Source organism: Hippoglossus stenolepis, chromosome 12, assembly GCF_022539355.2.
Source record: "Hippoglossus stenolepis isolate QCI-W04-F060 chromosome 12, HSTE1.2, whole genome shotgun sequence".
NCBI classification, from domain to species: Eukaryota; Metazoa; Chordata; class Actinopteri; order Pleuronectiformes; family Pleuronectidae; genus Hippoglossus; species Hippoglossus stenolepis.
In genome coordinates, this window is record NC_061494.1 from 20836110 (window position 1) to 20854172 (window position 18063).

The following is an 18063-nucleotide window of genomic DNA, read 5'->3' on the forward strand; positions in this document are numbered from 1 at the left end:
GAATGCAAGCGCAGCACACATTCATAAAACGAGCCTCTCCCACTTCCTGGTCGAGCTCGGGGAAGAGGAAGCAGCCCCCTCGGATCAGGCCACATGAGGCCGACCTGCAGACAGCCAGACCTCAGAGGCGGCTCCCAGTGCGGCTCCCAGTGCGGCTCCCAGTGCGGCTCCCAGTGCGGCTCCCAGTGCGGCTCCGACCTGCCTCTTCCCCTATGTTGGTGCTCCCACTTCGACAGCATCTCCAACGGGTCCACCTTCTATTTCAATTATATCTACTGTAACATCTGGGAGCGGGAGTGTCAGCTCAACCAGGACGATGCTACACAACAAGGCAGGACACTGGCAGAGGGAGGAACCATAGGTTGAAATCATTCTCAGCGATCATAGCTGCTACATAACGACACGTTTACTGGTTCTATAACACAACTGGGTGGCAGAGTAGAGATTTTGGTGGGAACTCAAGTTTGTGTGTGTGTCTGTGTGTGTGTGTGTGTGTGTGTGTGTTTGTGTGTGTGTGTGTGTGTGTGTGTGTGCGTGTGTGTGTGTGTGCGTGCCTGAACTGCATCCAAAGAAAAGCAAAGCAGACATATCTCAGCTAATGACATGCTATAAAAATAATTACAACAACTCTCCTCCGCTCATGACTGACACATATTTGGCTGAGATACCTGCATGTGCCTGCAGTGTGTGTGTGTGTGTGTGTGCGTGTGCGTGTGCGCGTGCGCGTGCGTGCGTGCGTGTGTGTGTGTGTGTGTGTGATTCTTCCCTGAGGCTAACAGCAGTTAACTTTGTGCTGTCGGTCCGCTTCTCCCACAGAAAATCTTCTTACTCCTGGTTCTCATGCAAACAAGTCAACACAACTCTTGATTTTTATTGGTAAAAAAAAAACTCCAATAAAAGTTTTTTATTCAGTGGAGTGAAGTGAGCGGAGGGCATCGGGGTTTTATGGAGGTTGAGTGTGTTTACGTTGTGTGTGCGATTTGTTCAAATGTTTTTAAAACTTTAAACAAGATAGAGAAGCTCCGTTGACACAGATGTGTTCAGACTGCAGACGCAAGTTATTAATTATGCTTTATTTATATTTGTTGTTATGTGATTTATACCAATTTTTCTTTAAGGAACCATTTGGTGCACTGTGACGTCTTTATACTTAAACATGGTTTCTGTGCTTTGTGACCTGTGTCCCACCTACACCCTCCACCTCCCGTCTTTATTCCTGCCTCCGTCCCGCTCTTCTTAATCGACTGTGCAATCGCAGCCGTGTTCTCCTATCGGCCTAATTACCACAGAGAAATGTAAATAACATTATACAACAGTAGCACCGGGCCACACGCCGCTTCGCACAGCGAGGCCGAGGAGAGGATGGAGAAAAACACAGAAATCTGCTTCTATTGTCAATATTTGTGATAATGAGGGGGCTGGTATTTTTGAACGAGGGGAAGGAAAGATGACAAATAAAGGAGAAGTAAAGGGTGAAGGGGTTCAGTTAAAAAAATAAAAACAGGGAGGTAGAGAACAGGACAGATTACAGAGAAGAGCGAGTGTTTTTAAATGAGCTGTAACCGGTGAAGATCAGACGCAGCAGAGTCCGAAAAACAGAAACCAGAAAGAAGCAGGGTCCATTAATGAAGCTTTGTTCTCTTCACAGAGAAACAGAGAGAGAGAGAGAGAGAAAGAGAGAGAGAGAGGGAGAGAGAGAGAGAGAGAGAGAGAGAGAGAGAGAGAGAGAGAGAGAGAGAGTGACGCTCATACAGATGTGACAGACGAGTGAAAGCACAGGTGGATAAACAGATGTTACTGTTGTGGCAGAAAGAGGAGGAAGAGGAGGAAGAGAAGCTCAACAAGAGAGAGATGGAGGTGGAGGTGGAGGTCGAGCAGGTTGTCCACTAATTGGAAGGTCAAAGGTTTGATTCCCGCTTCCTCCAGTTCGCGTGTCTACATGTCACGGGCGGAACCATAGACTGTACATAAAGATGGCGTCTCTACTTCCTCCTGCAAAAATATCTTGGACACGGGAGCCGCCATCTTGTGCTTTTGAGGTCACTAAGAGTCAAGCGTTGAGTTATCTCGACCAATAAGGAGTCAGTGTCACCTGTCAATCATGACGTCTAACCCAAACATCACACTCACTTTAATCAAGCTGCTGGTTTATGGTGAAAAAATTTGCACAGTGTTGATTTAATATCAGGTGATTTCAATTAACCTCAAAACCATGAATCTGATTATTGCACGAGCAGCGATGTCAGAAATCCCCACAATGCACTGCACAAATATGAAGTCCAATATTCAGTGGACAGGCCACAAAGTTACGTAAAAGGTGAAGAGTCAAACCTCCATGAAGCTGAATGTGTGTGTACAGTTTATACTGTACATGTGGGTTTGTTTACTGTAATCACATCGAGAGAGGGTGTTCGGAGAGGACGCGGGAGACGGAGGTGAAGGGGGGTGAGGAGGACGAGGGGGTGAGGAGGGTGAGGAGGGCGGGGTCACATGTGGAATACACATCAGGTCCCTGATAAGGAACAAAGCCGTTATGTAAGAACCACAATCCCTTTGTTTTGTCCAAGAACACAATCCCAATCAGCCCTGAGTCCAGTGTGTGTGTGTGTGTGTGTGTGTGTGTGTGTGTGTGTGTGTGTGTCCAGTCAAGCACCAGACAGTCTGATGTGGAGACACAAGAAAAAAACAAAAGGACAACGATGTAGAAAAGTGTCGTCACAGCTTCCGTCTCTCTCTCTCTCTCTCTCTTTGTTTGTTTGTTTGTTTGCTCTGGAGGAAGTTGAACGGGAATAAATAAGGAACGAGGAGACGCCATCGTTTCCAGAACAACATGAGAAAATAAACAAATGTGGCTGCTCTACTAAATGTCCTCGCTCACCCGCATGTTTCTCCTTCTGCTCGTCTTCAGGTTTCAGGAAAATGTGGTTGTATTTTGTGTGATTGCTTCGGAATCAAGAGAAGAAAAAACATCTGAAATCTACATGAGCTGTTTTGCAGGTGAAACTCATCATTCAGTTCATTTCAGAATAAAACTTTATGCCCGTCTGCCAGATATTTATTTCCATGTTGATTTAATAAAGAAGACGACGAAAGACAAGACAGTGAGTAATGACCCAAATCATGAGATTACATGAGATAACCCTGCAGCACGGAGGAGAGCTGCTCTAGTTGGTCGAGTTCAGAAACTTCTCAAAATTCTGTAGGTGAACTCTATCCGTCCACATCCCTTCATTCTTAACGCAAATTATCCAAACGCAAACCGGGAAAAACGTACGTTTGAGCGACTTCATGACCAAATGGACGAAGCTCGTACCATGTGGACGCAAACGCCACATGGAGCAGGTTCCTGGTTTGACTCCCAGTCGACCAGAACATGTGACGATTACCAATAAAAGCATAAAAATGCACAATAAATGATTGTGAAATAAAAGCATTCAGTTGTTTCGCTGGGAGCTTGTGTGCAGCTCGTGTTGTGTTGAGGTCGGACTGATGAAAAATAACACCTGTGATGTCGTTTGAGACCCGTCAGGCTCAGGTTGCCACACACACACACACACACACACACACACACACACACACACACACACACACACACACACACACACACATGCTCATGTACAGTGCCTCTGTACATTTCGGGGCAGGAACACTTATGTAACATACGAAAGAGAACACATACGGGGGTCTGGAGGAGCTGTTGTCGTTGGCAGCGTCCCACCCTCAGCTGCCCGTCTGTCATCGTCCACTTACTGTCGAGGCCGAGGTGAAGTTAAACAGAGCTCTCTCTCTCTCTCTGAGCCGATGGCAGATGCTTCACTAATGACTTCAGTTTTAAAGGAACCTTAAAATTGTTCCCAGGCCGAAAAACAGCGCCGCTCGGCTTCATGACGACGGTTTCCAGCCGCAACCGAGAAAACAGAGGATGTGATTTCTGTTGAAAAGCTTCTTCACAGCTCTTAATAAACAGGCGTCGATTAGAAGTGAATACGGAGCCGTTCTTTTATTACCTCAAATAAAAGATTACGCAAAAATAACACCGAGCGGTTTTCCACGACACTGCGGGACAGTAATGGGACCGTTATACTTCGTGGATGTTGATGATGTACATCAGGAATATTTGTTTATATATATAATATAATATAACTGTGATGGTCAGATCCAAGTAAAAATCTGGATTCAGCAGATTTAAATGTAGTTTCATAGGAGCGTATGTTATGTGTGAGTTGATGAATAAAACTGTTAAATTTAATAATTAATTGAGCTGTTTATTCTTTAGTTTTATATTTAACACCTTCATTTATGTGAATATAATGATGTATAAATGTTTTTTCTTTCCTTGCTTTGATTTAACTCATTAGTAAAAGTGCTGTATAAATAAAATGTATTAATTATTATTGTTAGAAACTGTGTTGTGTTTTCCAGTATTTTGGATTTTGTTTTACTCAAACAAATTTTAAAGCATCACTTATGAACTTTAAATCATAAGCACGTTTATTTTTCTGAATCTGTGGATGTTTTTAGTGTGAGCTGCAGATATAAATGTGGCCTGATGTCGCCCCCTGCAGGCTCAAAGTATGTCTGCCTTTGTATGTGTGTGTTGTGGAGTGTGTGTGTGTGTGTGTGTGTGTGTGTGTGTGTGTGTGTGTGTGTGTGTGTGTGTGTGTGTGTGTGTGTGTGTGTGTGTGTGTGTGTTCCTACTTTAGTCTGGAAGCAGCAGAAGAGTTGCGTCAGGTACGGGTGTTTTCTGGCGAGGGCCAGGATGCGTTTCTCCGTCAGGGTGCAGTCCACGTCGTCGTCCTGCAGGATCACGTCTTTCTTCAGCACCTTGACGGCGAAGACCTCGTCGCTGCCTTTCAGCTCCGCCAGCATCACCTGGTCACGTGACACACAAACGTCAGAACGGCGCGAACATCGCAGTGACAAAAACACAAAGGTCAGAGGTCGTGAACTCACCTTTCCGAAGCTTCCTTTCCCCAGAACCTTGATGAACACAAAGTCGTGCAGGTGCATCCTCTTGGCCTCTGGAGCACTGTGACCCTTGACCTCACCGTTCGCCCGGCTCCCTCCTCCCTCCACTTTGGCTCCGCCTCCATCGCCTCCTCTGCCTGGTGCTCCGTGGTGGTGTTTGTCCCCCGTTACCGTGGCAACAGAGGATGGCGAGGACAGGGGATGCGTCTTGTGCTCCTCCCCGCGGTGGTCGAACGACAGAGCCTTCCTGATGTTCTCCAGCTCCTTCCCATCTGGACAGAAACGTAAAACAAAAGTGAGGAGAGCGTGTTCGTTCATGTGGTTTTAAAGTTTGCATGTGATTGGTCGGAACGATCTGCTACCCTGGTCACACGGGGAGGTGGGGGCGGACTTTGAGCGGTCGTCCTCGGCCTGAGGCGTCTCTGAAATCTGCTGCTGGGGGTCCTGACCCTGAGGAAGCTGATCGGAGACAACACATCACTGTCATCACCTTCATCTGCAATTTATTCAATCTTTCAACCGATAAAAACAATCAATCAATGATCAATGTTGTTAAAACGTTCTCATCAATATAATTATGTTGATATGGTTTCACGCAAGATAAAAAAAAAAGAAATAAACAGATCAGGGTTATTTGTTTGTTTTAAATCAAAGCTCATGACTTTAGAATAAAAAGTAAAGATGTCCACTCAAACTTTATGTTTAAAAGCAAATCTCAAAATGGAAACAAATTTAATTTAATCAATTTTGAATTTCTACATAAATTTTAAACCTGCAGTAAGAAACATTTTGTCTCCCCCGCCTGGCAGAGAGAGTTATTACACAAACAGTTCCTAATCTGGAGCTTCAGAAACTTTTCTCAGTTTTTCCCACATTCTCTCACTTAGTGAAGCCGACCCTGTTCCTCCTCTTCAGCTCTAAACCAATTAGATGATTGACTTCAAACACATCACAACCGTTACACAGCGTGGGAACTACAGCCTGTGTCCGAGTCGTGTGGCGAGGATGCATCAGACGTTTATTTACATGTTAAAAGTACTTTCTCCCAGCTTCAAAAATCAATTAAAACTTTTCTTCTACTGTTTCTTCTCCTCTCTGTTTCCTGGATTTAAATTCTACAACCTGAGGAGGCGTCACCTTCTTGCGTCTCTGTGCACTGTTGGAGATCTTGTCCGGAGTGAATCCGAGGTCCGAGAGGACTTTTGCGATTCCCCTGGCGTCCACGCCGCAGTTGGGAGCGACGTTACTCTCACAGCGCCGGTGCACATTCACTTTACAAACTGAAACACACACACAGTGAAGAGGAGTTAGAGCTGAACACACTCACACATAACAAGGACTGAAGGAAACGTCCTCACCTTTACACTGCAGACCCTGTCGCAGCAGACCCCAGAGCAGAGAGCCACAGTGATCACAGAAGGTGAGAACTTTAAAGTTGTGGATGCCGAACTTGTGCGGAACGTTGACACTGAACCTCTGAGACCCGACTGTCTGTAAAAGACAGAGACAGAGACAGAGAGACAGAGACAGTGAGACAAACCTGCAGATCAGCTCCAGACAAGCGAAGGTCATGTGAGCCTCAAATATTTGAAGCTTATGGCTGATGAGTTAGTTGATGTCTTAGTTAGTTAAGTAGAGCCTCTATAATAAAAGTTTTTCATTTTTCCAGATAAATATGATATAATACCAGTGCATCAGTTGTGATCCGAGACCATCGGATCACACTGGAAACTGATTAACTGTGAAGTAACAAATCTTGGGACTAGATTAATCGACTGTAATGAAAAAAGTTGTATTTAACTACAAATGGTTTCTTTTTCAGGTAAAGCGTTAAAATAAAATGCAATGAAATAAAATGAAAGTGTTGTGTGTAATAAAACCAGCAGGAGGTTGTGGATCAGTACCTCCACAACTGTGTCGTCCTGCTTCTTCATCCCAGCACACTTGGTAATGATCAGCTCATGGCAGCGCTTATGGACCACACAGGTACACACTGCACACACACACACACACACACAGACACACACACACACACACACACACACACACACACACACACACACACACACACACACACACACACACACACAGGAACACATTAACAGGGTGGTTTTATGTGTCATAAATGCCTGAAGCAACATGTAATAAAAACTCGGTCCCACCTTGACACTGGTAGCCTTGTTTCCCTAAGACGCCCCTAAGGTCAGAGAGAGAGAACGTGTCAGAAAACATTAACAATTATCATTATTATTATTTATTATTAAACTCTGACTGTTATAAAATGATGAAACGATTAAAAAGAAAACCTGTTTCAGTCGTGTTTTCTACTTTGATGAGATGAGTTTTTTACTCGGCCGGAATAAAAATAAACTAAACTTAAAAACACTCCAACAGTTTCCTTGTGATTGTGAAACAAATCAAACTTTTCGTTCCGAGCGGAGCTGAGCACACGGAGCAGAGCGGAGCCACATGTTTTCCATGTGAGTGACGCCGACACAGTTTGTTGGGATGGAAACAAACACAGCTGGCTTTGTTTACAGCGGCACACTTCACAGCATCCAGCGTGTTTACATGTAAACAAGACGACAGGTCTGTGGGGAGGCGTCGGGTTCCAGCAGGAAATCAGAGTTTAGAAAGAGCAGCAACAACCTGGTTTACATCTGCAGCTCGTCAACAATAAGACTTCATTAGAATTATGTGAGTCTTTGTGTGTGTGTGTGTGTGTGTGTGTGTGTGTGTGTGTGTGTGTGTGTGTGTGTGTGTGTGTGTGTGTGTGTGTCTGTGTGTGTCTGTGTGTGTTCACCAGATAAAGTCCCTGCAGTGGGAGCAGTACGTGGGCTGCCTCAGGTAGGTGGCCATGAACTTGTGACCATTGACCTGATGGACCCTGCGACGGACGGCGCCCTGACGCTTCCTGGGACGCATCCGCTGCCGGAACACACGCTCCTCATTCTCGATGGAGTCGACTGCAACTACACGCACACACACAATGCAAACACAATTAATACAAAAAGAGTGCACAGTAAAGTATGTAGGGTTCCTGCAAACAAGAAACAGACACACAGCAGCTGCACTTACACCATGCAGCCACTGGATGGTGCTGTCACAGTGCGGTCCTTCAGTGATTAATTTAACTTCTGCTGCTCTTTAAGCTTAATTACACAGGGTTTCCCCAGTGGAAGGTTTCAATTACTGTCTGACACTGTGGTACCACACACACACACACAACACACACACACACACACACACACACACACACACACACACACACACACACACACACACACACACACACACAGTAATGAGCAGTGATAGTGACAGTCTCAGATCGATGGACATTATAACAGGTGGAAAAGTCCAGGTACTGATCAGGAAGTGAAAACATCTGAACATCTCTGTGCACTGATTTACTAAAATGGAGATTAGCACTAAATTGAATTTATTTATTTACTTTCAGCAGATATCACATCTGCAGTAACTAGAACTTCCCCCAATTTTAACCTAAGAATAAAGACTAATAAATATGATCTGGAGACAGAATCAATACATATTTAGCAAAAATATTTATATATATTTTTACTGCATTTTCCTAGTATACATTTTTACTGTTAATACCATATTTTATTTTCACTTTTTGTATATAAAGTCTTAATTCATGTGTGTTATCAGAAGGTTTCTTTGTACGGTTGTAAAGATTCTTGCTCATCAGCCCTCAGACGATGAAGACTTATCAGCCACAACATTAAAACCAGTTTCCTTTTTAAATGTTGAGACTCGTGTCGTCGTCGTTTCTTCACCTCGACGTGTGAGCAGCGACCGAATCCTCCTGATTCAACCTGTGTTTCCTCCAGCGTCTCCCTCAAGGACCAACTTCACTTCAAGCTCCTCATAAAGCATTTCTTCTTCTTCCTGTCCTGCTCTGCCCGTCCTCACTCTTTACTACACTGTACGCCGTTGCCATCGCCTAGCAACTGATGACTGCTGCCTAGCAACAGTGCTAGACTTGGCGTTTTCCACTGTAAAGGGTTCAGGGGCGGGGGTTTGTGATGGTATGTGATGGTCTCTGACATCTTCATCACAACCTCGTTAAGTTAAGGTGAAGATTTAATTAGCGCCGATAGAAAGAGTGACATCATCGACCTTCATTAAAAACCGTAACGTCCTGATAGAAACCTACAGGCTGGAATGTGTATTACACTCATAATAATATTAATGTTTAACATCACACTGAACATTACGCCACTTTTAACACTTTGATATTTCAGATCAGCCTGGTGGTGTTAATAAAGATGGACGACGTGACAGCTTCCTGAAAAATGAAGCCAAAACATCTGGATCGTGCGTGTGTGTGTGTGTGTGTGTGTGTGTGTGTGTGACAGCTAATAGGTCGATTGCAGACCTGACAGTTCATCCATGTTGTCTGTGCTATGCAAACACATTTAAGTAATGACTGCCATGTCAGCCGTACACACACACACACACACACACGCACACACGCACACACACACACACACACACACACACACACACACACACACACACACACACACACACACACACACACACACGTTTCCATGACTTCAGAGGACATTACATTCACTTATATTCGTTTCCTGTAACTCTAACCATAACTACCACTGACCCAAAACTAACCTTAACCGAACCACTAACCTTACTCTAGCTTAACCTCATATTAATCTAACCTAATATTAATCTAACCAAAACATAACCTACAAATCTGAAATGATTTATGTTATTTTTTTTGTCCCCACAATTTGATAGACACAAAAAGAAATAAAATCGAATCCCTCTCTCTCTCTCTCTCTCTCTCTCTCTCTCTCTCTCTCTAACCATCGCTCCCTCTCTTCTGATGATGTAACTGGTCCATTACAGAACACTCCACTTTGCTAATCAATTTATCACCCCCTCTCCCCCTCTCTCGACCTCCGGTTAACTCCCTCTCTGTCTTTCGCTTCTTCCATTCTGTCATGTCGCTCTATCACGTAGTCTAGTGCATGCACACACACACATACACGCACGCACGCGCGCGCACACACACACACACACACACACACTGAATCATGAAAATGTGTGTGAGAAATAGATTTTCTAGTTAAAATAATGAAAAGCTGTGTTACTGCTGTGTTAGAACAGAGAAACACTTGATTCTAACCACACGTACGAATCATGGCTGCCGCATGTCGGTTGTGCACGTCCCAAGAAATAAATGCAATACACACATGAACAGTAGGGGCAGTGTGGGGACAGATACTCGCCATTGTCACGACGTCCTTAATTTAAGGGTGTGGTTTTTTTGTATTTACTGAAAACTGTTAATTCTACATAGTCTGAGCTCTGTGTTGTGCCCTCTAGTGGACAATTCCAGTAACATGCATAGTTCAAAGCAAGCGAGCAGTTCCCCGTCTGGTCGTCTACGCAAAAAACGAAGCTAAAAAAAAATGTAATCTCAAATGGGGATCAAATGGATTCTGAAAAAAAGATTCTGCTCATGTTTTAGGATATTTATATAAAATCAGCTGTGAAACCAACAGATAACAATAATAATAATAATAGATAGATAATAATAAATAATATGAGATTAGACTGAAAGCTTCAGCAGCACTTTCAACCGCTGTGATTCTGTGTAACATACGTGTTCTGTGTAACATGATTAAAAACACGTGTCTCACCTTCACTGGAAGATCCCAACAGGTCGATAATAACATACACCTTCCCCTCCGGCTCCAGGTCGATCTGCAGAGAGAGAGAAGAAGAAGAAGAAAGGAGAGATGAGTGAACGAATGAGAAGAAGTAGACGAGTAGAAAGTTAAGTAAAAATCTGCCTTAAATAAATGTAGCTGGTCTTTCTTTCTTCATCACTTTTCCCTGATATTGTATTTGAGCTTGTGTTTGTTAGCATTTCGGTTCATTTTCTGCATGAAACTTGAGCCGAATTCACCATCACTTGATCCAAGTTGTGCTTTACACTAGTTTGTTCTTTATTCTAAACTCTTGGGTGGATTTATGGATGTTTAACATGTTAATGACTCCATATGAATGTGAAACCTTTATGGTTTAATAAACATTTCCCATGATATGTTTATTAATATCAGAAAAATCTTCTTCATCCTCCACACAGACAAGATGCCAATCTGTGGGAAGCTGATCGTAACTTCCTGTTCGGACAAAATTTCACAGAATCACTTAAAACACGTTTAATGTGGTAACACACACACACACACACACACACACACACACACACACACACACACGCAAACACACACACGCGATGTTGTGTATGATACAGCAAACTAGAGGTTGACACATTTCCTGTCCCACACCCACACACACACACATACATGTATGTACGGCTCTCTCTTTCTCTCACACACACACACACACACACACACACTGAATTCTGGCTGTATTTAGGCCAGAGAGAAGCTGTGAAGATTAATCAATTGAGTGACTGCACGTGTATGAGTACACAGCGAACGTGTATATGTACAAGGGTGTGTGTGTGTGTGTGTGTGTGTGTGTGTGTCTCTGAGAGTTTTCAAGCTTATCTCATAAAAGCAAGTGGGCATCAGCAAGAGTTTCTACCAGCAGCTTGTACCACCCACAGTGTCCACAATCCCCCTTTACACAGACACACACACACACACACACACACACACACACACACACACACACACAACACACACACACACACACACACACACACACACACACACACACAGAGACACACACAAGTGAAGGCAAGCAGGCGTGGGCTCAGTAAAGTATACAGTTGGAGATGGAAAGCAGAGAGTGACAAATGAGGGGGAGGACAGAAAGTTTGTCGACTCTTTCTAAAGTGTGTGTGTGCGTGTGTGCGTGTGTGCGTGCGTGCTGTGTGTCGTGTGTGTGTGTGTGTGTGTCCTTGTTAGGGTGCAGCCATGTTTTTGGATCTTAATGGATTTTCATCATCAGTACAATCAGCACATTGAGAGCGTTTTGAGTATTAATTAGATAAGTAATCTCGTCCATCTGCATTTTCTATGAGACGCAGCGGAAGGAAGGAAGTGGCTGTGGCAGACACACGAGAGCCGCAGAATATTAACATGGATCCATCAGAGCAGGTTTTTATTCAGAGCTGAATAAATCAGACACAAGAAAATGACTTGAACGCGTCTTTCTGTCGGAGACGGAAGAAGAAGTGGAATCAACAAACAGCGTATTTTGATTCACGGACGTCTTAAACCAGTCTAATCGAATCAATCTGAAATTACAATGGATTAAGCAAAAAATTTGAAATAATAATTTTCACTAATCCTCACAAAGCTCTGCTGATTTTTACACAACAAACACTTTGACCTCATTTCATTAAAAGAGAGATCAGATCATGTGTGGGACAATAAATCAAAACGAAAACGGCTCTAATGACGATTATGACGCCAACAGGAGAGAAAAAAGCCAAACACACACACACACACACACACACACACACACACACACACACACACACACACACCTCCCCCTTCCTCTGAGGTCACCGGCCTCCATTCACCAGCTGCTTGTTGAGTTCACTCAGACTCACAGGTGCAGATGAGATTAAAAATAGACAGGAGGAAGGAAAAGGCCCCTCGGTGCGTCCACCTCTGTTGTTGGCGCGTGTGAATTCTCATAGATTTGGCCCCTTCACTCCCTCTACCTGTTTATCTGAGAGACGACGGCTGCACGCACACAGAGGTCAGAGGTCACAGGAGAGAGATAGACTTATCAGAGGAGGAGGAGGAGGAGGAGGAGGAGGAGGGAGGCTGAGTGTTTCTGCAGCCGTGCAACATTCAGAGCTGTTAAATAACAAACTACTGATGATTTAAATTATAAACGTTTTCAAAGTTCGCAGCTCGAAGATGACCGACGAGTCAGCTGAGTCGCTCGCCAAAGCTCAGGGTGAGAAACGTGACGGACACATGAAGCAGAACACATTGGAGAAGTTCAAACTTTGAGCTTCAGTGTGAATCATCGACATTAACGAAACTGAAATTGCTGAGGGCAGAACTGAGTGAGGTTCTTCTGGTGCATGGTCCTCATCATGTGACACCGTCTGTATGTGTGTGTGTGTGTGTGTGTGTGTGTGTGTGTGTGTGTGTGTGTGTGTGTGTGTGTGTGTGTTTTCTGCATAATTTAACATGGAGTCAAATCTAATTTATTTTCCTTTTTTGAGAACATCCTGAAACTGCACTTATTTATAGGGACACACACACACACACACACACACACACACACACACACACAAATTCAATTAAAGACTTTAACTCAATTGAGCAGGTTTACCTCCACCCTCCCCCTCTGCCCTAATGTATCTGAAGCATGGTGTGTGTGTGTGTGTGTGTGTGTGTGTGTGTGTGTGTGTGTGTGTGTGTGTGTGTGTGTGTGTGGGTGTGTGTGTGTCATGCAGCTAAAACATGATCAGTCATTTGATTTAATATTGATTTGACATGTCGTGATTATCACAGTTAACATGACTAAGGAGGAACATGAAGTTCCACTCAGGCCTCACTGTGTGTATGTGCGTGTTTGTGTGCGTGTGTGTGTGTGTGTGTGTGTATGTATGTAGAAAAATAAATGTCCGTCAGTGACTGACGGCTCCTGTCTACACCTGTTTCACACACACACACACACGCACACACGCACGCACGCAACGCACGCACGCACGCACACACACACACACACACACACACACACACACACAAACACACACACACAAAGATAGAAACAAACATACCCGCAGCCTTTCAAGGTTGAAGTAAAAGCACATGACATTGTTGAACTAATGGCTCAGACTCACTCAAGACATTCTATGCACAAACACACACACACATGCACATAAACACACATGCACATACACACACACACACACACACACACACACACACATACACACTCTCACTTCTTTAATCCCAACCTACAGCATCTGACCTTGACAAAGCCCATTTTGAAACAAGATATTTCAATAGTAGAAGGAAAAATGAACTGGTTTCCTCATGAATATCGATATCCACACTGGCATCACATGTCCAGCAGCAACAGACACAAACGACATCACTGCAGGTGAAATGAAGAAGCTGAAAATCAAATCAAACAGATTCGCTTTGAGAGGAAAATGTGTGTGTTCAGGTAAACTGATCAATTTTAGCTTCATTTCTTTCTGCAACGGGAGGTGGAGCCGTGTCGTTTATCTTTCTTTACAGTCGATGCTGTGAACTAAGAAGCTTTAAAGAAAACAACATGAACATTAAAAAGTTGGTAGAAGATGAACGGCAACTTTAAATGTTCAGTCGCGGCTGCAAAATCCAAGAGAGAAAAATCAAGAGAGAATGAACGAGAGACACAGGGAGAGACAAAGAGAGAGAACAGGGAGAACATTGTGTTTTGTCTGTTCTCTGACAGAGAGCACACGGCCTCCGACGACTGACACACTGCAGACCCTCACAGACACACACACGTTTAAACCCATATGCTTGTGAGGACCCTCATTGGAAACACAGCCTCATTAAAAAACGTCTCTCACTCCAGATCCTGCTTCTGTCTTTTGATTTTCATATTTTTTCTGATGAGAGCAAACGAATCATATCTGACCTTTTGGTGCCGACACCACAGTGACGCAAGAACTTTGCCAACTTGAATTTAAGGCTGATGTGAGATGAACATGATTTCAATCAAGATCTTAATCAGAAGGAGAAGTGGATGGAAACGTTCACACAAAGTTTAATCTGCATCGAGTACAGAGGCCTGATTCCAAACAGTACTTCAGTATTGCACATGTAGTATAATGTAGTGCTGCACAATGGGGCAGAGGGTCGTCAGATAAATCCTGATTTTTAGTCTCAAGTACGGCTCAAGATCCCAAAACCTTCAAACCTTCACTTCACACAATGTTTTTCACTCTGCTCATCACACCACAAGTTGGCTTTTTTTTCTCTTTGTTGTTAAAAATGTGTCGTCATAGTTTCTCTGGAACCACGGCCGACATTACACAACTGTTTTCACAGACTCAGTGGAACTAACCATAACTAATAAACTGATTTACATCTGTGAAATCAGTGGAATGCCCCTTTAACCTTAAACCTCAAAACAAGTCTGAACTCATAAACTGACTTTATACAGAAAGGAGAGGACCAGAGAAAACACTGAGTAGGAGTATTTATGCAGAACCCTTACTTGTAATGGAGTATTTTAGTATTTTACTATATTTGCACTTTTACTTTGTCCAATAGTGGAAACACAACAGTGTCCAGCAGTGATGAAGTTAAAACCTTTTACAGTTGATGTGCTACAGTCTGTTTATCGAGTCCATTTGTTCAACATAAATGAATAAAACACACACACACACACACACACACACACACACACACACACACACACACACACACACACACACACACACACACACACGCACGTCGCCCTGGAGTGTGACTTTATACAGCTGCACTCACTCCTGCTGCTAATGCAGTAGATTTACTTCAAACAAACCAGAACAGAACACACACACACACACACACACACACACACACACACACACACACACACACACACACACACACACACACACACACACACACACACACACACACACACACACACACACACACACACACACACACACACACACACACACACAAAGAGGTCCCCTGTCGGCAGCCACTCAGGCTCGTCCTCCTGTTTAGCCGTGTGTCTGTCTATGCCTAATTTGTCCCTGTTGAATAAGTGATGCTGGCTTCAGCATTGTGAACAAGGCAGCTAAGAAACACACACACACACACACACACACACAAATAATCAAGGTGTTTTTGGGTAACACACATTTTGTTAGCGTCCTCATCAAAGGCGGAAGAATCCATCTGATTAGATCATGCAAATGATTTGTCCGTCACAAAAATAATGTAATAAAAATCATTTGCATTGAGCATTTAAATACATGCTCTTCTCTGCCAGTATTGTTGTGTAGTGGCTCAAATGTGCATGTGTGCAACATGAGTCAGTTAGAGCTACTTTGTGGTTTCATGCATGTGGAGATAGAGATCATTGCCTGGAATTGGAAAGAGTCAGAGATGGAGGAGAAACGTCCATTAACCTCTAACCGACTCATGACTGATGTTACACAGCCTATACAGGGGGAGGAGGAGGAGGAGGAGGAGGAGGAGGAGGAGGAGGAGGAGGAGGACACAGGGGAGAAGAGGAAGAGGTGGAGAGTCAAATACATTGATAGAGAGAGTAGGGGCCAGATTCACTCAACTGTGGAGCCACAAAGAAAACACATCATATCTTTATGTCTTTCTTCATTTCAAATGTTTACCGGGGAATTCCCACAGATTAAGTTCAATAACAACTAATGTCAGTCCCGAGGCTCTGACATTAAAAACAACCAGCCAGGAAAATCTTACAGTTCAATTTGGGTTCGGGTTCAAATCTGAAGGGTCACAGAGATGAGGGGGACTTTCCTCGTTCAGGACGGAGCTCGGTGTCAAACATGGAGGAAAACGTGTTCAAACCACGACGACCTCCGAGACCAGTCTCTGTCCTTCATGTCACATGATGCTGAATTACCGAACATTACAGTTGTAACACGAGTGATTTTCAGGATGTGAAGGACGACCTCCCTCCAGTCGAGGTGCCGTGAATAACCTGTTTGTGTTGTTTATTTGGTTGTTTTGAACAGTATCCATGGCAACAAGGTCACCAGGAGCCCCAGAGAAGGAGTGTCCGTGTTCGGGCACCTTGGTTTTTTATTTCTCTGCTCTTTCATTTCTGTGTCTGAAGTTAAGTCAAAGATTCAATTATTAACATCACATGTCGTCCACTGAAGTTTAATGAGTTTCATTTTAACCCAATAACTGAGACGCATTCCTCACACACACACACGCGCACGCACACACACACACACACACACACACACACAGAGCTGTCCCAAAGCTTTTACAGATCACATGAGCCTGAGTCAAGCTGGAATCATGTGGCTGAGTGTATCCTCAAAGAAACTAGAGCTACTGATTCACTGATACTCACACAGAGGGGGACGTGAGGGGGATGTGAGGGGACGTGAGGGGGACGTGAGGGGACGATGAATCAACTGGTGAATGTGGGAAACTACCTCAGATCTTTGGCCTGAACCAAAACATTCTGCTGGTACGAAAGGTGCGACCATAAAAAACAGTTTATCACTGAACCACAATGATCTTGAATGTGTCGAGGCACTGGACAATGGACATGGAATTTTTACTCCTTATATTCCTTACCCCTTATATATATAGATATATATATTGCAGTATTACACACAAACTGCTGGACAGATTACCATGATGTGGGATGGGTCAGAGAAGAACTCATAAAATTTTGGTGCAGATCCACATAAATAAGGTAGATGCAACAATTAGTTTAACTTTCTTTGCAGCGTTTCCCACAGAATTCATTCAATCAGTGGCGGGGGTGCACGTGCACAAACATAAACGTCGCTTTCTCGTGCAACAGATGTAAAGAGACAGGTTCACAGACAAATAAGAGAAAGACAAGTTCTCACGCGAGAGAGAAAACTACATTGATGCACACAAATGCAGCTGGATGGTAAAAACTTTATGGACGACAGCACAGCTGCACACAGCTATACTATGGCAGGAAAAATCTGGTGCTGTCATGAAACATGGTGGAGGTAGGAGCTCTCAACATGCCCGTATAGTTTGTTTGTTTGTTTGTTTGTTTGTTTGTTTGTTTGTCGTCAGCAGGATTACGCCAAAACTACAGAACAGATTTCCATGAAAACTGGATGAATGATGGCGCATTGATCAAGAGAGAACCCAAACAAAACAGACATATTTAGGAGGTTGGTATCAGGAAATACTGAAAAACAAATTTTTAATTCACTGTCTTCAAATTCCTTGTTTTGAATAAAAAAATCGTGTGTGTGTGTGTGTGTGTGTGTGTGTGTGTGTGTGGTGTGTGTGTGTGTGTGTGTGTGTGTGTGTGTGATGACAGGGTGTTTTCTCTCCTCTCATCCTGTTTGTGAGGAAATGACGAGAGTTGAATTCTGCCGTGTGAAGCTCTTACGTTACAGAC

The 18063-nt window shown here is 43.7% G+C and overlaps 1 protein-coding gene across 3 annotated transcripts in view; it reads right to left on the reverse strand.

Annotated features, from left to right (window-relative positions):
• The window catches only part of LOC118118579 (protein kinase C epsilon type), a 56658-nt gene that overhangs the window by 30015 nt on the left and 8580 nt on the right, over nucleotides 1-18063 (reverse strand). For all 3 annotated transcript variants that reach the window (XR_004697975.2, XR_007034772.1, XM_035171712.2), the window contains exons 2-10: nucleotides 10659-10722; nucleotides 7772-7940; nucleotides 7131-7165; nucleotides 6873-6961; nucleotides 6327-6459; nucleotides 6106-6248; nucleotides 5331-5427; nucleotides 4954-5240; nucleotides 4699-4872 (exon numbers count right to left, since the gene is read on the reverse strand). Coding sequence is in view for 1 of the 3 variants with exons in the window: in XM_035171712.2 (XP_035027603.1) it covers nucleotides 4699-4872; nucleotides 4954-5240; nucleotides 5331-5427; nucleotides 6106-6248; nucleotides 6327-6459; nucleotides 6873-6961; nucleotides 7131-7165; nucleotides 7772-7940; nucleotides 10659-10722 (1191 nt within the window). In the remaining 2 variants the exon portion in view is untranslated. The remainder of the gene's footprint in view (nucleotides 1-4698; nucleotides 4873-4953; nucleotides 5241-5330; nucleotides 5428-6105; nucleotides 6249-6326; nucleotides 6460-6872; nucleotides 6962-7130; nucleotides 7166-7771; nucleotides 7941-10658; nucleotides 10723-18063) is intronic.